This window comes from Ammospiza caudacuta, chromosome 1 (genome assembly GCF_027887145.1).
Source record: "Ammospiza caudacuta isolate bAmmCau1 chromosome 1, bAmmCau1.pri, whole genome shotgun sequence".
NCBI classification, from domain to species: domain Eukaryota; kingdom Metazoa; phylum Chordata; class Aves; order Passeriformes; family Passerellidae; genus Ammospiza; species Ammospiza caudacuta.
Genome location: NC_080593.1, coordinates 492,882 through 514,916, shown reverse-complemented (window position 1 = coordinate 514,916; position 22,035 = coordinate 492,882). Strand labels below are relative to the sequence as shown.

The 22,035-nt window shown below is 70.3% G+C and overlaps 5 protein-coding genes across 5 annotated transcripts in view; 3 read left to right on the top strand and 2 right to left on the bottom strand.

The window, feature by feature from the left end:
- Positions 1-783, bottom strand: part of LOC131565073 (SCO-spondin-like) — a 35,326-nt gene extending 34,543 nt beyond the window's left edge. The window contains 1 exon segment of the mRNA XM_058815746.1: positions 698-783. Coding sequence (XP_058671729.1) covers positions 698-783 — 86 coding nt within the window.
- Positions 784-2,740: 1,957 nt separating this feature from the next.
- On the top strand, positions 2,741-5,388 carry ZNF467 (zinc finger protein 467). Its single transcript, XM_058809770.1, has 3 exons — positions 2,741-2,768; positions 2,869-2,949; positions 3,257-5,388. Exons 1-3 carry the CDS (start codon positions 2,741-2,743, stop codon positions 4,963-4,965), a joined length of 1,818 nt encoding a protein of 605 aa, XP_058665753.1. The 3' UTR covers positions 4,966-5,388.
- Positions 5,389-5,763: 375 nt separating this feature from the next.
- LRRC61 (leucine rich repeat containing 61) lies at positions 5,764-8,606 on the top strand. Its single transcript, XM_058809857.1, is given in 3 exon segments — positions 5,764-5,788; positions 5,791-5,810; positions 6,554-8,606. Coding segments are annotated over 3 exon segments (909 nt in total). The 3' UTR covers positions 7,418-8,606.
- A 271-nt stretch (positions 8,607-8,877) lies between these two features.
- Positions 8,878-11,465, bottom strand: RARRES2 (retinoic acid receptor responder 2). Its single transcript, XM_058809869.1, has 5 exons — positions 11,227-11,465; positions 9,884-9,985; positions 9,461-9,565; positions 9,274-9,387; positions 8,878-9,018 (listed from the first exon to the last, which is right to left on the bottom strand). The coding sequence occupies exons 1-4, from the start codon at positions 11,407-11,409 to the stop codon at positions 9,274-9,276; spliced, it is 504 nt and encodes a 167-aa protein (XP_058665852.1). The 5' UTR covers positions 11,410-11,465; the 3' UTR covers positions 8,878-9,018.
- Positions 11,466-14,883: 3,418 nt separating this feature from the next.
- On the top strand, positions 14,884-20,120 carry LOC131564880 (zinc finger protein 135-like). The gene is made up of 6 exons (XM_058815494.1): positions 14,884-15,083; positions 15,945-16,053; positions 16,434-16,547; positions 17,101-17,540; positions 17,598-17,934; positions 18,289-20,120. The coding sequence occupies exons 1-6, from the start codon at positions 15,060-15,062 to the stop codon at positions 20,118-20,120; spliced, it is 2,856 nt and encodes a 951-aa protein (XP_058671477.1). The 5' UTR covers positions 14,884-15,059.
- Positions 20,121-22,035: the final 1,915 nt, after the last annotated feature.

The window sequence follows — 22,035 nt, the reverse complement described above, 5'->3', positions numbered from 1 at the left end:
CCTCCACGCAGGCACCCACCAGGGATCCATCCTGCCTTCTGGAACCCACCCCAGCTCCCACCCTGTTCCCATCCCAGATCCTGCCTCCCATTCCCAGCTCCCAACTCCCATTCCCAGTACCAGGCCCCGATCTCCATTCTGCAGCTCCAATTCCTGGTTATCTTTCCCAGCTCCCAAACCCATTCCCAGTTCCCCATCCCCAGTTCCCAGTTCCCATTCCCCATTCCCATTCTCCATTTCCCATTCCCATTTCCTGTTCCCTATCCCCATTCCCCATCCCCATCCCCATCCCCATTCCCCATTCCCCATTCCCCATTCCCATTCCCCATCCCCATTCCCCATCCCCATCCCCATCCCCGTCCCCATTCCCCATCCCCATTCCCCATCCCCATTCCCATTCCCATCCCCATTCCCATTCCCATTCCCATTCCCATTCCCCATCCCCATTCCCCATCCCCGTCCCCATTCCCCATCCCCATTCCCCATCCCCGTCCCCATTCCCCATCCCCATTCCCCATCCCCATTCCCATTCCCATCCCCATTCCCATTCCCATCCCCATCCCCATCCCCATTCCCATTCCCATTCCCATTCCCATTCCCATTCCCATTCCCATTCCCCATTCCCCATTCCCCATCCCCATCCCCATCCCCATTCCCATCTCCATTCCCCATCCCCGTTCCCGTTCCCGTTGCTCACCCCGTGGCCGCCCCCACGGCTGTCACCCACAGCACAGCGACGGCCGCCACCCTTGCGGTGACCCCCGGCCCCGCCACCGCGGCCATGGCCGATCCGGTGTCCCTGCAAAAGTGGGATCCAGGTGTCCCCATGGTCACAATTCCTGGGTGTCCTCCCGGCCAGGGGTCCAGCAGGGTCACCCCAATGTCACCCACCCCAATGTCACCCACCCCAATGTCACCCCCCCCAGCGCCACTCACCGGCCCCAGCTCTGGCTCACCAGCCCCAGTGGCTCCGGGATTTATGGAAAGTCCCCAGAAGTGCCACCAGCTGTGGTGACGCCGATTGGGCACAGCTGGCGCCTGGGGGGGGCCATGGTGACACCAGGGTGACATCTCCCCGTTTCCTGAGAGAAGGCAATGGCACGGGACATCCGGGATCCGGCACGGGGCACAGGGACACGGATGTGGCAGGACAGCGGGTCCTGCTCACGCTCAGCCCCCCGTGTCCCCACGTCCCTGCCGCGTGTCCCCTCGTGTCCTTTTCCCCTGTACCCCACCTGTGTCCCCATGTCCCTGTCCTGTGTCCCCTCATGTCTCCTGTGTCCTCCCAGCCCCATGTACCCTCACAGCCGGGTCCTGTGTTCTCCCATGTCCCCCCACACAGTGTCCTCCGTGTCCCCCCTGTGTCCCCCCCGTGCCCTCCATGTCCCCTCCATGCCCTTCGTGTCGCCGTTTCTATCCCGTGTCCTTGCCCATTGTTCTCCCCATGTCTCCCTGAGTGTCCCCAAGGCCTCTGGGGTGCTCCTGTCCCTGTCCGTGTCCCCCCTGTGTCCCTGTCCATGTACCCCCTGTGTCCCCCCTGTGTCCCTGTCCATGTCTCACCCGTGTCCCCCCTGTGTCCCTGTCCGTGTCCCCATGCCCCCCCCATGCTGTCCCCAGCCATGTCCGTGTCCGTGTCCACTCTGTGTCCCTGTCCGTGTCCCCCGTGTCCCCCCCGTGTCCCTGTCCGTGTCCCCATGCCACCCCCATGCTGTCCCCAGCCCAGCCATGTCCGTGTCCCCCTGTGTCCCTGTCCGTGTCCCCATGCCCCCCATGCCCCCCCCAGCCCAGCCATGTCCGTGTCCGTGTCCCCCCGTGTCCCTGTCCATGTACCCCCTGTGTCCCCCCGGGTCCCTGTCCGTGTCCCCATGCCCCCCCATGCTGTCCCCGACCCAGCCGTGTCCGTGTCCGTGTCCGTGTCCGTGTCCGTGTCCCCCCCACGGGGCACACGCGGTACGGCACAGGGGTGCGGACACACGGGGACACCGGGGGGACGCACGGGGGGAGCGGGGGGGTGCGGGCACGGGGGGGGGCGGTCCCGGCGGGGCGGGGGGACCGGCGGCCACCGCGGGGGGCGGGGCGCGGCGGCGGCTGCGGCGGCGCCGGTGGGGCCGGGGCAGCCCCGAGGCCGCGGGTACGGCGGGAGCGGGAGCGGAGCGGGATCGTGACCGGGAGCGGCACCGGGAGCGGCACCGGGAGCGGCACCGGGAGCGGCACCGGGAGCGGCAGGAAGGGCGGGGGGCCGGCGGGGAGGGGCAGGATGGGCGGGTGGGGACGGGAAGGGGACACGGAGGGGACAGCGGGGAACAAAAACGGCTCGGGGGGCGACCGAGAGGGGGCTGGGGGTGCGGAAAGGGCTCGGGTGGGGGTACGGGGGGGCCCAGGGCGGACGGAGAACGGGGCTGGGGTGGCCGTGAGCTCCTGGGGAACCAGGACGGGGACGCCGCTCCACGGGAACCCCTTGGAACACCCCAGAGCCCCCCGGAATCCCCCGAGAGCCCCCCGGATCCCTGCGAACCCTGCCTGGCCCCCCTGAACCCCCCCGGATTGCCCCCGAACCCCTCCAGACCCCCGGACCCACCAGGCAGGACAGGAGAGTGTCCGCCCCCACCGTGCCCGGGGGTCCCGGGGATCCCGACCCCCCCGGCGGGCAGGGGGTCCCGAGCTCGGGTCTGGGGGTGTCACCGCGTGCCCCCTCCCCCCTCCCGCAGGTCCCCCCGTGGCCAGGACGGAGGCGGAGGAGATGGAAGCACCGGGATGCACTGGCTCAGGTGGGCACTGGGGGATTCGGGGGGGTCTCGGTGGGGTCCCGGGGGGCTCGGGGCCCCCCTGAGCCGGGAGGGACCTGTCTGTGGCTCTTTGTCCCCCCAGAATGGCTGGTGGTCCCCAAGTCGGAGGTGCCCCCCGAGGATGACAGGGATGATCCAGGGGAGGCGGAGCTGCACGACTCAGGTGAGGGACGGTCACAGCGGCAGTGCCAGGCGTGTCCCGGGAGCGCTGGGGCCACACGGTCACTGTCACCCTGTCCTGGGCCTGGTGGCAGCGCTGGGTCCCTGGGGCATGGTCACCATGTCCCCAGGGCCAGGGACTGTGCCAGGTCCTTGAAGTGACGGTCACCACGTCCCCAGTGCCGTTGGCCTCGGTGGTCACCGTGCCCGGTGCCAGTGGCAGCTCCACGTCCTTGGGTGGCAGCTCCCGTGTCCCGGTGGCTGTGCCAGGATATGCTGGCGTTGGCACGTCCCCTCCCGTGTCCCCGCAGGGCCGTGGCTGGTGCGGAAGGTGAAGGTGGAGGAGGAGGACGATGAGGCCGAGGCCTGGGCGGCCGCAGCCGGAACCGGGGCCCCGCTGGCGCCGCCGCCCCTGCCCGGCGCCTTCCCCCCCGAGCCCGCCGGGCCCCCGGGCATCGCCGGCGCCTGCAAGGCGGAGGAGCCGTGCCCCGAGGAGCTGGGCTACGGGGTGCTGCCGGCCTGGGGGCCGGGGCCGCACCTGGACAGCCTCGGGATCGCCTTCGGGATGGGCACGGGCACGGGCGCGGGGATGAGCCCCGGCCCCGGCGGGTGCGGGCGCCGCTCGCAGCCCGGCCCGCGGCCCTTCTGCTGCCCGCAGTGCGGGAAGGCCTTCGGCAAGAAGGCGCACCTGACGCGGCACCTGCGCGTGCACACGGGCGAGCGGCCCTTCCCGTGCCCGCACTGCGGCCGCCGCTTCCGCCAGCGCATCCACCTGCGCTCGCACCTGCGCACGCACACCGGCGAGCGGCCCTACCCCTGCCCGCGCTGCGCCCGCCGCTTCCGCAAGAAAACGCACCTGGACCGGCACCTGCGCACGCACACCGGGGAGCGGCCGCACCCCTGCCCGCGCTGCGCCCGCCGCTTCGCCCACCGCCAGCACCTGCTGCGCCACCTGCGCCTGCACGGGGACCCCGCCCCGGGCCACGGGCACGGGCACGGGGATGGGCACGGCCCTGCCGAGGAGAAGCCGCTGCCCTGCCCGGGCTGTGAGATCAGCCTCGCCTGGAAGCAGAGCCCCGCGCCGCACCTGGGGCTGCACACGGGAGCGGTGCCGGGAGCTGGGAACGGACACCTGGATGAGCACGGGGACGGGGACGGCCCTGCCGAGGAGAATCTGCTCATTTGCCCCCAGTGTGGCACGGGCATCCCCTGGAAGCAGAACTCGTCATCGCACCTGTGGCAGCACCTGGAGAGCCAAGCCCTCGGCTGTGCCCAGGACCCCCAGCACCCCCTGCAGCCCCCACAGGAGCCCGGGGCCCAGGACCCGCAGCACCCCGCACCGGTGCCCACGGCCGAGCTCCCCTTCGTGCAGGACCCCCAGCTCCTGCCACAGGTGCCCGGTGCCAACGGCAGCCGTGGCTGTGCCCAGGACCCCCCGCCCCTCCTGCAGCCCCCGCAGGCACCCGGTGCTCAGGACCACGAGCACCAGCCTCGGGTTCCTGGTGCCTACGACCACCAGCACCGGCCGCAGGTGCCCGGTGCCAAAAGCAGCCAGGGCCACACCCAGGACCCCCAGGACGCCCCGCAGGTGCCCCCTGCCCAGCGCCCCTTCACGTGCCCCCAGTGCGGGCGCGGCTTCGGGCGCAAGGCGCACCTGGCGCGGCACCTGCTGGTGCACTCGGGCACGCGGCCCCACGCCTGCACCCGCTGCGGCCGCCGCTTCAGCTCCAAGACCAACCTGGGCCGGCACCAGGCCGTGCACACGGGGCTGCGGCCGCACCACTGCGCCCGCTGCGGCCGCGGCTTCACCCGCAAAACGCACCTGGAGCGCCACGAGCGCACGCACGGCACGGGCACGGGCACGGGGACGGGCATGGGGACGGGCACAGGGATGGACACGGGGATGGCGACGGAGACGGGCACCACCGGTGCGGGGATGGCCACGGCCACCGCTGTCACTGGCACCGGTGTCACTGGGTCCCAGCTGGGCTGGCCAGAGCCCCCCACCCTGTGCCCCTGAATGCCCGCAGGTGTCAGGGGCTCCAGTGGATGCCGATGGTGAATCCCTGGCACTGCGGTGTCAGGAGGTGCTGGGAGGTGCCATGGACCCTGATGGCTGCCGGGGATGTGCTAGGGCCCCCAGGGGCAGCCAGTGGCACATCCTGAGCACTGGGGTGTGCCAGGTTCCCCAGTGGCACATCCTGAGCACTGGGAAGGGCTGGGTTTCCCAGCGGCTGCCAGTGCTGCATCCTTGGCACTCTGCTCCGAGCTCTGCCAGTGCCTGCAGCAGTGCCGCTGGTCACCCCTCAGCCCCTCACCCCTCACCTGCGCCGGTGCCACGTCCTGAGCGCCGGGATGTGCCGGGGGCCCCGGCAGGGGGATCCCACAGCATCCCAGAGGATCCCGGCCCATTCTGCCAGCGGCAGCGGTGCAGGAGCAGCCCCTGAGCGATGTGGCCGGTGGCGCTGGAAAGCCCCCGGTGAGGGACGCGGGGGGACCCCAGGGCGGGCACGGGAGGGATGCCTCCCCATGCGCAGGGGGCGGCGGGGGTGTCCCGCAGTGCCAATAAAGCCGTTTTTATGGAAATCTCCGGGAGGGGTGTTCCCCCCGTGGGCAGGGGGCGGCGGGGGTGTCCCGCAGTGCCAATAAAGCCCCGTTTTTATGGAAATCTCGGGATCTCGGGCCCCGCGGACGGGCCGGGGGCAGCGTGGGGCGGGGCCCCGAAGGAGGCGTGGCCAAACAAGGGGCGAGACGGGGGTGTGGCCTCGTGGTGGGAGGAGTCTCGTCCCTAAGGTAACGGGGGCGGGGTCTGATCCCCATGGCAACGGGGGGCGGGGCCTCGGGGCCGCCGGGAGCCGCCGTGCGGTGAGAGCGGGGGGGGGCGGCACGGGGGGGTAGCGGGGATTTGGGGGGAATTTGGGCAATTTGGGGAATTTTGGGGGACCTGGGGGGCGGAGAGGGGCGGGTGGAATGGAGGGCCTCGGGGGGGTTCACGGGGGCACCACAAAAGGGTCTGGGAGCAGCGGGGAGGGAACGGGGGGGGATCTGTGGGGACGGGGCTGGATCCGGGAGCGCTGGGGTGTAACGGGGGCACCGACGGGGGGAATGGGGAGGTCTGGGGGCACCGGGGGATGGAACACGGTGGGTCTGGGGGGTGTGGGGGTGAGGGCCGGTTGGGGTGTGGGGGCTCCCCGTGGGCTCTGGGGCTGTCCCTGTGCCCCAGGTTCAGCCCAGTAATGACCCCCGCGTGTCCCCCGACCACACTGATGGCCTTTGGGTCCTACCGGTGTCCCCAGCCCCCCAAGACACCTCCACATGTTTCCCACAGATGTCTCTGCACCCCAGTGCCTGCCCAGATGTGTCCCACACGTGTCCCCACACCCCAGGATACCCCATAGCCAGCGTGTCCTTCCAGAGCCATTCCCCAGTGCCACCCTCAGCCCCTTTCCCTGCTCGGGACCCCTCATGGGGATGGAGGGGCGTGGGGAGGAACAGGTGACACCCCCAGTCACGCCCCACTTGCACACTACACGTGTCCCCACACCCCAGGGCACCCCAAGGCCACCCCGGTGGTCCCCAGTGCCACCCCAGCCCCGCTGTCCCTCCAGGACCTCCCCGCAGGGATGGAGGGGCGCGGGGAGGAGGCACCAGAGGAGCCGGAGGTGTCGGAGCCCTCAGAGGAGGAGGAGGAGGAGGAGGAAGAGGAGGAGGACGAAGGCTCCGGGGTGCGGGTGACGCCGGCGCTGCTCAAGGCCACGACGGGCGAGTTCTCGCTGGAGTCCATCCTGCTGCTGCGGCTGCGGGGCCGCGGCATCGCGCACCTGGGCTGCCTGGCCGACTGCTCCAACCTCGAGTGGCTGGACCTGTCGGGCAACGCCATCGCGGGGCTGGCGCCGCTGGCCGCGCTGCGCGCCCTGGCCGTGCTCAACCTGGCCGCCAACCGCGTGGCCAGCGTGGAGCCGCTGCGGGGCTGCCGCAGCCTGCGCCAGCTCAACCTGGCGGGCAACCGCCTGCGCAGCCTGCGCCAGCTGCGCTGCCTGCAGGGCCTGCGGCACCTGGAGAGCCTGCGCCTGCGGGACCCGCGCGGCGGCCTGGCCAACCCGCTGTGCGCCGCGCCGGCCTACCGCGCCGCGCTGGCCGCCATGCTGCCCGGCCTCAAGGCCATCGACGGGCAGCGCGTGGCGGGCCGCGGCAGCGAGCTCTTCCGCCTGTGCCGCGAGCTGGACGCGGCGCTGGACGGGGAGGGCGCGCCCGCCGCCGCCGTGGCGCCCGCGGAGCCGCCGCAGCCCTGGGTGCGCGCCGGGTTCTGGGAGGCGCGGCCGGCGCGGCGCAGCGCCGTGCTGGAGGAGGCCACGCGGCAGCTGGGCCAGGCCCTGCGCGAGTGCCGCGAGCTCGGCCGCCGCGCCGACGACTCCATCGCGCAGGCACAGCGCGCCCTCGGCCGCCGCCAGCACGGCGACTTCGGGTTCTGAGCGCCGCGGGGACGCGCGGGCTGGACGCGGCCTTGGCCGGGCTGGGGAACGCAAAGGTGGGAATGGAGAACAGCCACAGCCCAAAGCCACCATCATCCGAGCCGCAGGAGCCAAAAACAGGGCCAGGAGAACCCCCAGAGAGTCACCATCATCTGAGCCACAGGACCCCAAAGATGGCAATGGAGAACCCCAAAGATGGCAATGGAGAGCCCCCAAAGATGGGAATGGAGAACCCCCAAAGATGGCAATGGAGAACCCCCAAAGATGGGAATGGAGAACCCCCAAAGACACCATAGCCCAAAGCTATCATCATCTGAGCCACAGGACCTCAAAGATGGCAATGGAGAACCTCCAAAGACGGGAATGGAGAACCCCCAGAGCCACCACAGGCCAAAGCCATCATCATCTGAGCCACACAACCCCAAATATTGGAATGGAGAACCCCCAAAGATGGGAATGGAAAGCCCCCAAAGATGGGAATGGAGAACCCCTAAAGATTGGAATGGAGGATCCTCAAAGATTGGAATGGAAAGCCCCCAAAATAGGAATGGAAAATCCCCAAAGATGGGAATGGAGAACCTCCAGAGCCACCACAGCCCAAAGCCACCATCATTCGAGCCACAGGACCCCAAAAATGGGGCCAGGAGAACCCCCAGAGAGTCACCATCATCTGAGCCACAGGACCCCAAAGATGGGAACGGAGAACCCCCAAAGCCACCAGAGCCCAAAGCAACCATCATCGAGCCACAGGACCCCAAAACCAGGGCCAGGAGAATCCCCAGAGCTACCACAGCCCAAAGCCACCATTGTCTGAGCCACAGGACCCCGAAAATGGGACCAGGAGAAAGAACCCCCAGAGCCACCACAGCCTGAGCTGTGGCACCCCGAAACCAGGGCTGGGACACCCCCAGAGCCAGCACCAGTCCAGATCCCTCATCCTCCCATGTGAGACCCCAAAGCCAGGGCTGGGAGCCCCTCAGTGCCACCCCTGCCCAGCTGCGTTTCCTTATCTGTGGGAGCCCAGAAATGGATCCAGGAAAGCCCCCAGAGCCCACAGTGTCACCCTGAGACCCCCAGAGCCACCACAAGCCTGTCTCCCTCCTCCTGTGAGCCCTGGGACCCCCACACTGGAGCTGGGGCACCCCCAGAGCCACCCCAGCCCAGCAGAGGATCCCCAGGGAGCACCAGAGCAGCCGTGGGGAGCCCAGCCTCGGCTGGGGCACATGTTGGGGACAGGGCACGTGGTGGCACTGTGCATTAAACATGTCCCACCCTCCAGTGTCCCTCTGTCCTGCCGCCTCAGGGGTCTCTCACCCATTGTGTCCCTGTCTTTCAGCCCTGGGGACAAGGGGTGACACAGGCAGTGGTGACACGGAGCCCAGTGCCCACTGCCCACCCACCGTGTCCCCATCTCATCTCTGGGGACACTGGGGGGTGCCAGGTGAAATAAGAGCCATGAGAGCGGAGCCAGCGCTGGGTTTATTGGGGACAAGAGGGGACAGGCAGGAGGGGGGGACACATCCAGGACCCTCCTTGGTCAGAGGGGGCCGGGGGGTGACAAGCGGGGCAGGCGGTGGCAGCGTCCATCGGTGCCGTGGGGCCTGGAAAGGGACACGGAGGGGCTGTGGTGGGGTCAGTGTCCCCTGTTCCAGTGTTCATACCCACCCAGGGGACACGGAGGGGCTGTGGTGGGCTCCCTGCGCCCCCTGCCCCCTGTCCCCGTACCCACCCAGGGGACACGGAGGGGCTGTGGTGGGGTCAGTGTCCCCTGTTCCAGAGTGTCCATACCCACCCAGGGGACACGGAGGGGCTGTGACGGGCTCCCTGCGCCCCCTGCCCCCTGTCCCCGTACCCACCTAGGCCGGCAGCCCCCGGGAGAAGGCGAACATCCCGGGCAGGTACGGCGTGTCCCCCCCTCTGCCCGCCTCCTCCACCGCCCGGCACTCGGCCTCGTCGCGCTGCCGGATCTCCTGCGGGCACACAGGGGCTGGCACCGGCCGGGCACACGCCGGGGGGCACCGGGGGGCGCCGGGGACACCTCACCTTGGCCGCCAGGTGGTGGCTGGGGCCGCAGTTGTGGTACTTGTCCAGCACCTTGGGCACGTCACCGGTGTCGAACTTGTAGCAGGCCAGGCAGGTCGGCTTGCGCTGGGGACACCCGGGCATGTCACTCCTGGGACCCTGGGGACCCTCGGGCACCCACACCGTCCCCTCTGAGCCACCCACAGCATCCGGGTGGGGGGACAGGGGGGCTGGGGGAGTCCTGGGATGGGGACAAGGGAGAGGGGACACCCAGGGATGGGCCCCGGGGAAAAGGGACACCCCAGGTGCCCCAGGGGAGGAAGGACAGTCCCAAGACACGTCCCCAGGGAGGAGGGACACGCCGTGTGCCCCAGGGGTAAAAGGACAGCCCCAGGTGCCCCCAGGGAGGAGGGACAGCCCAGGACATGTCCCCAGATGCCTCACCCGGCTCTCCAGCACCCGGCAGTGCCGCTGCGGTGCTCGCTTCCGACATGTGGTCTGTGCCAGGCCCAGGCGGAGCTGCACAAAGGTCCCCGAAGGGTCCTCCTGGGGGAACAGGAGTGGCAGGGCATGGCAGGGCATGGCAGGGCACGGCAGGGCACGGCAGGGCTCCCCAGAGGGATCCTGATCTCTGGAGGGACTCCCAGACCCCACAGACCCCCAGGGAATGCAGCCCCCCAGCGAGACCCCAAACCCCAGGAGTGACCCAACCACCCCACAGGGACCCCAAATGCTGGGGGAGATCCTGAACCCCACAGATGCCAACCCCTGAGAGGGACCCCAAAGCTCCCACAGGAACCGCAAATCTCAGGCAGGACCCTGAACCCTAGGAGGGATCCTGAATGCTGGAAACCCTCAGGTAAACCCATCCCAGGAATGACCCCAGGGTGGCCCCAAGGTGGGCACGTGGCCCAGGGTGGGGGTCCCTGGAGTCCCGGCCCTCCCCAGACATGGGACAGTGTGCAGGGGCACCCCGGGATGGCCCCGGCTCCGGGGGCAACGGGATCAGTTTGGATCTGTTAATGAATAACCGAGCTCAGCCCGGCCAGCAGGGCCGGTCCTGGGCACCCCGGGGCACCCTGTGCCCACCCCCTCCCTGTGGGACACCCGACCCCCTCCCCATTCCTGTGGCCATCCCGGATCCTGATACCCAAATCCCAAATCCCAAACTCACCTGCTGGACAATCCTGTTCATCTCCTATTCCATCCAGGACACCCCAACACCCTCCCCAACCCTCTCTCTGTCCCTCCAGGACACCCCAACACCCTCCCCAACCCTCTCTCTGTCCATCCAGGACACCCCAATCCCCTCCCCAACCCTCTCTCTGTCCCTCCAGGACACCCCAATCCCCTGCCCATGGTCATACCAGACCCTGAACCCCGAATCCCAACCCCGAATCCTGTTGCCCCCATGCCCGATGACCCCGTTCACCCATGCCCCCTCCAGGACCCCCACCCTGGACCCCCAATCCCCGATCCAAATCCCTGCTCTCCCCCTCACTGTCCACCTCCCTGGTCTTGTGGACATCCTGAGCCCCCAATCCCTGATCCCAACCGCAATCCTCGCTCAGTTCCTCGCTGACCCCCTCCCTGCTCTCGTGGCCACCCTGAGCCCCCAATCCCCGATCCCAATCCCTGCCCACCCCTCGATGACCCTTTCACCGCTGTTCTCCCCCGGCCGCTCCATCCCCTCCCCGTTCCCCCCGCGCCCCCTCCCCGTTCCCGTTCCCGTTCCCGCGCCCTCCCCGCTCCCGGTGCGGCTGCCGGTGCGCAGCGCCGTTACGGACCCGCTCGATGACCCCGTCCAGCTCCCGCTCCTTGAAGAGGAAGTGCACGTTGCTGCGCCCGTGGAAATACTCGAGCACGTCTCGCACCACGCGCCGCTGCAGCGGGGACTGCCCCGCGGCCGCCGCCAGGGCCAGCGCCAGGGCCAGCGCCAGCGGCAGCCACCGCCGCACCGGCAGCGCCATCCCGCCCGCCGCGGCCTCGCCGATCGCACCGAGCCGCGGGCCGCTGGCGGCGGGCCGGCACGAGCCCATTTCCTGGGATCTGCCCCCAAATCCGCCCCCGGGACGGCCCCGCGGGTCACCCCCACCCCCGCCGCGGGGCGCGGGAGGAGGGGCCGCGGTGGGATCGGTGGGATAACGGGGTGGGATAGGATGGGATAACGGGGTGGGATAACGGGGTGGGATAATGGAATGGGATAACGGGGTGGGATGGGATCAATGGGATGGGATAGATCCCGGGAACGGCGTCATGGGCTGCTGGGAATGCCATCCTGCCCTGGGAGCGCCCTGCGGCTCCGGGAACGGCTCCTGATCCCCGGGAAGGGCTCCTGATCCCCGGGAACGGCTCCTGATCCCCGGGAACGGCTCCTGATCCCCGGGAAGGGCTCCTGATCCCCGGGAATGGGCTTCAGTCCTCTGGGAACACCCTGCAGCCCCGGGAACGGCTCCTGATCCCCGGGAAGGGCTCCTGCCCCCGGGAACGGCTCCTGATCCCCGGGAACGGCTCCTGATCCCCGGGAAGGGCTCCTGATCCCCGGGAACGGCTCCTGCCTCCCGGGAATGGGCTTCAGTCCTCTGGGAACACCCTGCAGCCCCGGGAACGGCTCCTGATCCCCGGGAACGGCTCCTGCCCCCGGGAATGGCTCCTGCTTCCCGGGAACGGCTCCTGATCCCCGGGAACGGCTCCTGATCCCCGGGAAGGGCTCCTGATCCCCGGGAATGGGCTTCAGTCCTCTGGGAACACCCTGCAGCCCCGGGAACAGCTCCTGCTCCCCGGGAATGTGCTCCAGACCCTGGGAACTGCCTCCCGCTCTTCCCGGCCGTCCTTGTCCGGGTGTCCCCTCCCGGCAGCAGGACTGGGGGGAGAGGGAGGTGCTGACGGCCGGGGCATGGGGTGGGGGCGATATCCGGAGGTGGGGGGGGCACCGAGGAGCACCAGGGGGTGCGGCTGGCACGGGGGGGCACCGGGGGACACCGGGGCTGTGCTGGGGGACAGTGGGGGACGCTGTGGGGCTCTGGAGCTTACTGGGAGGCACTGGAGACACTGGGGCTGTACTGGGGGACACGGGCGGATGCTGGGGACACTGGAGCTGCACTGGAGGACACTAAGGGATAGTGGGGGGGCACTTGGGACACTGGGGCTGTACTGGGGGACACTAAGGGATAGTGGGGGGCACTCGGGACACTGGGGCTGTACTGGGGGACACTAAGGGATAGTGGGGGGGCACTTGGGACACTGGGGCTGTACTGGGGGACACTGGGGACACCGGGGGACACTCGGGACACTGGGGCTGTACTGGGGGACACTAAGGGATAGTGGGGGGCACTCGGGACACTGGGGCTGTACTGGGGGACGCTGGGGACACCGGGGGACACTGGGGGGGCGGGGTCGCTCGGCCCCTCCCATCCGCTGTCCCATGGCGCCGCTAGGGGGCGCTGCCCCCGGTCCCGCCCCCCGACCCGGAACGGGGCGCGGCCGGACGCGGCCGTGGCTGACACCATGACGTCAGCGGCGCGCTGACGTACCGCGCGCGTGACGTCACCGCGCGGCGGGGCAGCGGCCGCCCGTGAGTTTCCCGGGGAGGGTCCCGGGGGTCGCGGTCACGTGGCCCGGGAGGGGAGGGGGCACGGTCCGGGGTCTCTGGGGGCTCAGGGTGAGTCTGGGGGGGCTCGGGGCTCCCAGGGTGTGCTTGGAGCTGCCGGAGTCTCGAGGGGGGTGACGCCCGTGGCAGCGGCGGGTCCGGGGGTCCCGCGGGAGGGAGCCGGTGCCGGGGCGCGCGGGGCTCACGCGAGCCCCCCGAGGCGCGGCCGGCACCGGAGGGAGCCGGGATCGCCGGGAGCTGCCGCGGGAGCCGCCGGGCCCGGGGGAGCGCGGCCCGGTGTGCCCGGGGCTGTTCCCGGGGCCGTTCCCGGCTGATGCGGTGATTCCACGCCGCCGCTCCTCCCGAGGCCCAGGGGTTATTCCTGACTGCCAAGGCGAGGCTGTGCCGGGGCTGTTCCCAACGCCCGGGGCCATTCCTGCCAGGAGGATGCTGTGCCGGGGCTATTCCCGGTTCTCCCGGGGCTATTCCCGGCTCCCGGGGCTATTCCCGGTTCTCTCGGGGCCGTTCCCGGCTCTCCCGGGGCTAATCCCGCTCTCGGGGCTATTCCCGGTTCTCTCGGGGCTATTCCCGGCTCCCGGGGCTATTCTCGGCTCCCGGGGCTATTCCCGGTTCTCCCGGGGCTATTCCCGGCTCTCCCGGGGCTATTCCCGGCTCCCGGGGCTATTCCCGGCTCTCCCGGGGCTATTCCCGCTCCCGGGGCTATTCCCGGCTCTCCCGGGGCTATTCTCGGCTCCCGGGGCTATTCCCGGTTCTCTCGGGGCTATTCCCGGCTCTCCCGGGGCTATTCCCGCTCTCGGGGCTATTCCCGGCTCTCCCGGGGCTATTCCCGGCTCTCCCGGGGCTATTCCCGGTTCTCTCGGGGCTATTCCCGGCTCTCCCGGGGCTATTCCCAGCTCTCCCGGGGCTATTCCCGGCTCTCCCGGGGCTATTCCCGGCTCTCCCGGGGCTATTCCCGGTTCTCTCGGGGCTATTCCCGGCTCTCCCGGGGCTATTCCCGGTTCTCTCGGGGCTATTCCCAGCTCTCCCGGGGCTATTCCCGGTTCTCCCGGGGCTATTCTCGGCTCCCGGGGCTATTCCCGGTTCTCCCGGGGCTATTCCCGGCTCTCCCGGGGCCGTTCCCGGCTCTCCCGGGGCTATTCCCGGCTCTCTCGGGGCTATTCCCGCTGTCGGGGCTATTCCCGGCTCTCCCGGGGCCGTTCCCGCTCCCGGGGCTATTCCCGGCTCTCCCGGGGCTATTCCCGGCTCTCCCGGGGCTATTCCCGGTTCTCCCGGGGCTATTCCCGGCTCTCCCGGGGCTATTCCCGCTCCCGGGGCTATTCCCGGCTCTCCCGGGGCTATTCCCGCTGTCGGGGCTATTCCCGGCTCTCCCGGGGCCGTTCCCGCTCCCGAGGCTATTCCCGGTTCTCCCGGGGCTATTCCCGGCTCTCCCGGGGCTATTCCCGGCTCTCCCGGGGCTATTCCCGGCTCTCCCGGGGCTATTCCCGGCTCTCCCGGGGCTATTCCCGCTCTCGGGGCTATTCCCGCTCCCGGGGCCGTTCCCGGCCGGACAAGCCGACGCTGTGCCGGGGCCATTCCCTGCTGCCGCTCCCACTCGCTCCCATCCCATCCGATCGCACCCCATTCTCCCGTCCCATCCGATCCATCCCATCCCAGCCCGAACTACAACTCCCAGCGCTCCCGGCTCTCGCCGTTCACAGCCGGATCCGGCCCCGCTCGGCGCCTTCCGCACCCCAAATTCCGGGGGGAGGAGGAGGAGGAGGAGGAGGAGGACGGGGGGGCCGAGGCCGCCGGAGCCGCTCCGGGACCGCCGCGCTGCTCGGGCCCGGTCCCGCCGCCCCTCCCGCCCATCCCCGCCCCATCCCCGCTCTCAGCGCGGCTCTCCCGCTCTCGCAGGACCCGCCGCGGCCATTTGAGGGACTCGGTGGCGGAAGGAGGCCGGGAAGGGCCGCGGAGCCGCGGGAAGGAGCCCCGAGGAGCCGGAGCGGCCGCAGGGCGCGGGAAGGGGCAGCGATGTCGGCGGGGGGAGCGCCCCAGGTACGCGGGGGTTCGGGGGAGCTCCCGGGGGGTCCCCGCTCCCGCTCCCCCCGCGGCCTTGGGGGCGTTCCGGGGGGATCCCCGGGGCTTTTCCGAGGGGTTTTTCCCCAACCCCTGGGACCCCCGGGAGTTTATCCGGGAAATCGGCGCGTTGGGGGCCGCACCCCCTCCCTACGGAGCTACGGGGGCTTGGGCACACGAGAGGGGACCGGGAGGGACCGGGGGACCGGAGGGGTTCAGTGTGCCCGGAGAAGCGGGACTGGCTCCTCGGGACAGGTTCCTCCCTCGGTGCGTGTCCCGGCTGGAAAAGGAGCTGGTTTGGGGGGTGGGCAGTGGGGACGGGGGGGACAGGGTCGGGTTGGGGGGTCGGGAATCTGGTCTGGAGGAGCAGGGCTGAGCATCTCTTTTGGGGGAACAAGGATCTTGTTTGGGGTGTAGGGATATGCTGGAGTGGCAGGGATTTGGTTTGTGGGGTAGAGATGTAATTTGGGGGAGCAGGGATTTGGTTTGGGAGGGTGGGGATGTGATTTGGGGGAGCAGGGGTTTGGTTTGGGTAGCGAGGATTTGTTTTAGGGGAGTGGGGATATAATTTGAGGGAGCAGGGGTCTGGTTTGGGGGCATGGGGATGTAATTTGGGGGAGCAGGGGTCTGGTTTGGAGGCATGGGGATGTGATTTGGGGGAGCAGGGGTCTGGTTTGGGGAGCAGGGATGGGGGCTCCATCCTGGAGTGAGACCCTCATATTTGGGATGCAGGAATAGGGGCACAATCCCTGTCCTTGGGCTGTGGCCAAACGCAGGGAAAGGTCCCCAAACACCCCAAAATGACCCCAAAACGCCTCTGAGCCGTTGCCCCCTCCCCAGCCCGCCCACGCCCTGGATCTGCTCCCGTATTCGCGGCTGAGCCCGGCGCCACGGGCCGGATCCCAGCTGGATGCTGTGGGCGCCGAGATCCCCTCAGATCCCTGCACAGGTGAGGGGAGGGTGGGACACCTGGGATAGGGGCTGGGGTGGGATTTTCCTCACAGAGCTCTGTGCATTTTTGTGGGGACTTTGAACTGGGATGATGAAAGCGTTCTGGGGATTCCCGGGGCTGGGAGAGGCTGCAGGGAAAGCCCAGAGCCCAGGATGGCTCCGTCCCAGGTCCCAGCCCAGGATGGCTCCGTCCCAGCCCACCTGGAGCCGGTTCCCAAGGAGCGGCTCCATCCCCTGTGCCAGAGCCCGGCTCTCCCGGGATCAGCCCAGTTCTCCCGGGATCAGCCCGGTTCTCCCGGGATCAGCCCGGCTCTCCCGGGATCAGCCCGGTCCCAGCTGCGCCGGGGGTCCCGATGGCACTGCCCCGTGTCCCCCCAGGGTACCGGTTCTTTAAGCCGGGGGGTTTGTTCGGGATGAAGCCGCCGGAGGAGCCGTTCGGAGCTGCGCGGACGGGCCCGGAGGACTCCAAGGCCCTGGGCAGCCCCTGCGCCGGTGAGTCCGGATCTGGGGGAGTCCGGATCTGGGGGAGCAGTGGGACTGGGGGGCTCAGGGGAAAAGGTGAGATGGGATTCTTTGGGGGCATTCTGGGCCAGTTTAGAACTTTTTGGGGCCAGTTAGAGGTTTTTCTGAGCCAGTGCAAAGACCTTTTTCAGCCATTTTGGGCCAGTTTTCAGCCATTTTGGCGCTGTCCTAGGCCAGTTCACAGCCAGTCATGACCAATATGTGGTAATTCTGAGCCACTTCGTGGCCATTGTGGGCTAGTTTTGAGAGCCAGTTTTGGCCATTTTAGACCACTTTTTGCCATTCTGAGCCAGTTTGGACAATTTTGGACCTGTGTGTCACAAACTGGGGATTTGGGGGCCCTTTGGGCTGTCACACATCAGGAGAGGCTTAGAGAGTTGAGGCCCTTTGGGGTGTCCAACGTCCCCGTGGTTCAGCAGTGAGGGCCCCCATGGTTCAGGGGGGCTGGGCCTGGGTCCTCCCCACTCGGGACAGCCTGGAGTTCTCCGGGAGCCGGGCTGACCCCGGGCTCTCTCCGGTGCAGTGGAGCCCGGGCGGGTGAGCAAGGTGGAGCCCGAGGAGAAGCCCGGGATTGGCGCCGGCTCCCTGGAGCTGTTCCCGGCCGCCGCGGGCGGCAGCTCCGGCCGCTGGTTCCCCGGCGGGCAGCGCGGCCCTGAGCCCCCCCGGGACCCCCCTGCCCCCCGCGCCGGCTGCTGGGGGGCCCAGGGGGGCGTCCCCGGCCCCTTCCGCTGCGCCCAGTGCGGGAAGGGCTTCCGGCAGAAGCAGAGCCTGGTGACGCACGAGCGCATCCACACCGGGGAGAAGCCGTTCCGCTGCGGGGACTGCGGCAAGAGCTTCAGCCAGCGGCCCAACCTGCTGACGCACCGGCGCGTGCACACGGGCGAGCGGCCCTTCCCCTGCGCCCAGTGCGGCAAGAGCTTCTCGCAGAAGGCCAACCTGCTGGCGCACCAGCGCATCCACGGCGCCCACCCCGAGGAGGGCAAGGCGCGGGCGCGGGCGCCGGCGCGGGGCTGCCCCGAGGACGCGCCCTTCGTGTGCCCCGAGTGCGGCAAGAGCTTCCGGCAGAAGCCCAACCTGATCACGCACCGGCGCATCCACACGGGCGAGCGGCCCTTCTCCTGCTTCCTGTGCGGCCGCAGCTTCAACCAGAAAACCAACCTGGTGACGCACTACCGGGTGCACACAGGTGAGCGGCCCTTCGCCTGCGCCCAGTGCGGCAAGCGCTTCACCCAGAAAACCAACCTGGTCACGCACCAGAGCACCCACACCGACCTGCGCCCCTTCCCCTGCGCCCAGTGCCACAAGTGCTTCAAGGACAAGGTGTCCCTCAAGGCCCACCAGAAGACGCACATCCCCCGCCAGCGCCGCTGCCCCGCGCGCGGCCCGGCCCCGGCCGCGCCCTTCGGGGCCGCGCCCGCCCTGCTGCCCCCCGCGCCCGCCCCGCAGGACCCCGCGCCCTTCGCCCCGCTCCCGCCCGCCCCCAAGCTCCCCGAGGGCGCCGCCGAGCTCTTCCCGTGCCCCGACAAGGGCTTCCCGCCCCCGCCCCCGGCCGAGCCCTCCTTCCCCTGCGCCCACTGCGGCGACGGCTTCTGCCCCAAGGTGCCCCTGCTGCGGCCCCCCGAGGCGCCCGCCGTGCCCTTCGCGCCCGGCCCGCCCCTCCTGGGGCCCCTGGGGGGGCAGCCGGGCCCGGGCGAGGCCGTGCTCTCCCCAGAAAAGCCCTTCATCTGCAATCAGTGCGGCAACAGCTTCGGGCTCTGGCTCGCCCTCGTCGCCCACCAGAAGAGCCACGCGGGGCACAAGCCGTGCCCCGGCGCCCCCCCCGCGGAGCCGGGCGCCGAGCAGCCCCCCGGGTCCCCCCCGGGGCCGCGGGCGGGCGAGGGCCGGCCCTGGCCGTGCCCCGAGTGCGGGCGGGGCCTGGCGCAGTGCGAGCGGGCGCCGCGGCACGGGGGGCACGGGGGGCACGGCACCGGCGGGCGCGGCCCCTTCCGCTGCGACACCTGCGGCAAGCGCTTCAGCCTCAAAACCAACCTGGCCACCCACCAGCGCATCCACACAGGTGAGCGGCCCTTCACCTGTGGCGTCTGCGGCCGCCGCTTCAACCAGAAGGGCAACCTGGTGACGCACTACCGGGTGCACACGGGCGAGCGCCCCTTCGCCTGCGCCCAGTGCGGGAAGCGCTTCGCCCAGAAGCCCAACCTGCTGGCACACCAGAAGACGCACCTGGGCCGCCAGCCCTTCACCTGCCTCGAGTGCCCCAAGCGCTTCAAGAGCAAACTGTCCCTGCGGGTGCACCAGCGCGTGCACACCGGGACCCCCGGCGCGGCCCCCGGCGCCCTGGACCCCGCCGGGAGCCCCTTCCCCTGCGGGCTCTGCGGGGAGGCCTGCGCGGAGCACGGGGGGCTCCGGCCGGGCCACGGCGGCGCCGAGCGGCCGCACACCTGCGCCGAGCAGCTGCACGCCTGCGCCAAGTGTCCCCACGCTTGTGCCGAGCGTCCCCACGGCTGCGCCGAGCGGCTCCACACCTGCACCGAGCAGCGCCGCACCTGTGCCGAGCACCCCCACGCCTGTGCGGAGCATCCCCATGCGTGTACGGAGCATCCTCACACCTGTACGGAGCATCCCCACGCCTGTGCTGAGCATCCTCACGCCTGTGAGCGGCCCCATGCCTGCGGGCAGCCGCAGCCACAGCCCTGCCCCGAGCGGCCGCACCCCTGTGCTGAGTGTCCCCACCCCTGCGAGCAGCCCCACGCCTGCCCCAAGCGGCCCCACGCGTGCGAGCAGCCCCACGCCTGCGCCGAGTGTCCCCGCGGCTGCGCCGAGCATCCTCGCACCTGTGCCGAGCATCCCCACCCCTGCGAGCGGCCCCACCCCTGCGCCGAGCGGCCCCACGGCTGCCCCGAGCAGCCCCACGGCTGCGCCGAGTGTCCCCACGCGTGCTCCGAGTGTCCCCACGGCTGCGCCGCCGAGCGGCCCCACGCCTGCGCCGAGTGCGGGAAGCGCTTCCGGCAGAAGGTGAACCTGGCCGTGCACCTGCGGACGCACACCGGGGAGCGGCCGTTCCGCTGCGCCGACTGCGGCAAGGGCTTCAGCCAGAAGGCTCACCTGCTGCGGCACCGCCGCACCCACGGCGCCGGCCTGGCCGCGCCCTGCGCCGCCGGCGACCCCCTGGCCAAGGGCCCCGAGCCCCCCGCGCTGCTGCTGCCGCCCTGCTCCCGCGGGGCGCGCCCCGACAGCCCCTCGGGCGCCGCCGACATCCTCCTGCAGCTGATGCAGGACGAGCCCCCGCCCGGCCCCGGCGCCGCCCCGGCCCCCGTGCCCCCCTGTAAGTGCCCCGGGGGCGGCCCGAGCCCCCGCGCGCCGGGGCTGCCCCCGCCGTGCTGCTGCGCCGCCTGCCTGGCCCCCCGCCCTCCCGAGCCCCCTCGCGGGCAGCTCTGGGCCAAGGCCGGCGGCTGCGCCCGCGCCTTCGACGAGAAGAGAGCGCCGGGAGCGCCGGAGCGCGAGTGCGGCGAGGAGAAACCGGCGCCGTGCCCCGGCTGCCTGTGAGCCCCGGGAGCCCCGGCCGCCTGCGACCCCCGCGCTGGGACCTGCGCTGAGACCCCCCCCCACCAGGACCCCCACCCTGCCCCGGCCGCCTGTGATCCCCCAGCCTGGAACCCCCAGTGAGACACCCCCAGCAAGGACCCGCCCTCGGCTCATGGGGTCACCCACGGCGAGCCTGGAGGAGATGGAGCCCAGGGGACAGAGCCAAAAGGACGGAGCCAAAGGGATGGAACTGAGGGGACCGAGCCAAAGGGACAAAGCTGAGGGCTCGGTGCCAAGGTGACACTGCCAGCCAGATTCAGCACTGGGACTTGGAGGAGCCTCCAGCCGGGGCTGTGGGGCAGGGCAGAGCCAGGCTGGGACGCGGCACGTTCCTGGCTTGGGAAGACACCAAAGGGCTGGAGGCGCCAGCGCTGCGCCCGGATCTGCCGTGTGGGCTCCAGCCACACAGACCAGGAGGAGCTGGGCACAGTGGAGTTGCATCCACTGGAGCCAGACTTGGGACAAGAGGGGCCCTGAGAGGCTCCCTCTGCTTCCAGAACCTTCCAGCCAGTTCCGGACTGGATGGCGTTCATTCCCTAAGGACACGCTGGGATGGGAGGCTGGGCCCGCCCTGCTGCGGGCTGAGCCCTGGGGTCCCCAGTGCAGCTCTGTGCGGGGGGAAGCTGGGAGCACGCTGGGCAAACGGCCAGGAAAAGGAAAAGGGCCTGGAAGGGCTCAGCTCTGCTCGGGGGGATGGGGGGCAGCTTGTGCTTCTGCTTGCTCTGGGTAACTGCGCGCTTTGGGACTCGATATTCGGATGGGGAAGGGTGGTGTGACCGCTGGGGCCGGACCGTGGTGGTGGGGGGCTCGGGGGGCTCGGCTGGGTTTTGTGTGGCCTCTCCCCATCCCCCCCGGTGTGACAGAGCCGGGCATCCACGGTGCGGGCAGAGCTTCACCACAGACACCGCTGGGAGCTGCCGCCGCTTCATCCCAAAGGGAACCGGGTCCTGTGGCGGGACCGACACCGGGACAGCCGCCCCCGAGCCCCGACCGGGCAGGGGGTCCCGCCCCGCTCCCCTTCCCCAGCTCTGCTCTCTGCAATTCTATTTTTTGAGGTTATTTAAAATAAAAGCTTCTGATGGCTCCGGGGCTCCAGGTGCTCTGTCTGGGACTGGAAGGGGGGGCACAGGGGTCTCTCTGCAGCCCCGGGATAGGCTCTGACCATGGCCAAGGGACCACCAGGACAGTGCCACAGCCAGTGCCAGCGGCTTCCAGTGTGCTCTGTGACCACCAAACCTCACCTGGACGCCAGGTGAGAGCTCAGCATTAGGGTGGCCACTGGGGCGACCCCAGGGTCACTGTCACATCCACGGGAGTGGCACCAATGCCCCCGGTGCTCCTTGGGGACAGATGGGGGGGGGTCTCACACTGGGGCTGTCACTGGGAGGGGGGGTCTCATACCAGGGTTGTCACTGGGGGACCCAGTGGGACACAGACACCCTGTGCCACTGGCCGGGTGTGTGGTTGTGCTCTGCCTGGGGACACGCGGTGCCACCCGGGTGGGTTCTGGGGGGTTTGGGTGCAGGGGCTGCAGGACCCCGGGGTGTCCCTGTCCACAGGTGTGGGACCCTCCAGCCTGGGGTCCTCCGGCGTGGGAGCTCCAGTGCGGGGTTCCTGGATCCCGGGGGTCACCAGGCCGGACCCTCGGGATTTGGGGGGCTGACTCGAACGGGGGTCGTGTCCCGAGGGCCCCGTTTGGGGCGCGGGTGACGCTGCCGGGTGGGCGAGCGGGGCCGGATCCGGGTACCCGCCGGGAAGGGGAAAGAGCCGGATCCCGGTACCCGCCGGGCACGGGAAGGAGCCGGATTCCGGTACCCGCCGGGCACGGGAAGGAGCCGGATTCCGGTACCCGCCGGGCACGGGAAGGAGCCGGATC

What these genes read in the sequence shown, in the direction of transcription:
- ZNF467 (XM_058809770.1), top strand. Translation starts at nt 2,741, where the DNA reads ATGGAAGCACCGGGATGCACTGGCTCAG. An exon ending in ACCGGGATGCACTGGCTCAG is followed by an intron (nt 2,769 to 2,868) that starts GTGGGCACTGGG and finishes TTGTCCCCCCAG; the next exon opens with AATGGCTGGTGGTCCCCAAG. An exon ending in GGCGGAGCTGCACGACTCAG is followed by an intron (nt 2,950 to 3,256) that starts GTGAGGGACGGT and finishes GTGTCCCCGCAG; the next exon opens with GGCCGTGGCTGGTGCGGAAG.
- RARRES2 (XM_058809869.1), bottom strand. Translation starts at nt 11,409, where the DNA reads ATGGCGCTGCCGGTGCGGCGGTGGCTGCCGCTGGCGCTGGCCCTGGCG. An exon ending in TGGACGGGGTCATCGAGCGG is followed by an intron (nt 9,986 to 11,226) that starts GTCCGTAACGGC and finishes CTGTTCCCCCAG; the next exon opens with GAGGACCCTTCGGGGACCTT. An exon ending in GCCACCACCTGGCGGCCAAG is followed by an intron (nt 9,388 to 9,460) that starts GTGAGGTGTCCC and finishes GTGTGCCCGCAG; the next exon opens with GAGATCCGGCAGCGCGACGA.
- LOC131564880 (XM_058815494.1), top strand. Translation starts at nt 15,060, where the DNA reads ATGTCGGCGGGGGGAGCGCCCCAG. An exon ending in CCCCTCAGATCCCTGCACAG is followed by an intron (nt 16,054 to 16,433) that starts GTGAGGGGAGGG and finishes GTGTCCCCCCAG; the next exon opens with GGTACCGGTTCTTTAAGCCG. An exon ending in CCAGAAGACGCACATCCCCC is followed by an intron (nt 17,935 to 18,288) that starts GCCAGCGCCGCT and finishes TGCTCTCCCCAG; the next exon opens with AAAAGCCCTTCATCTGCAAT.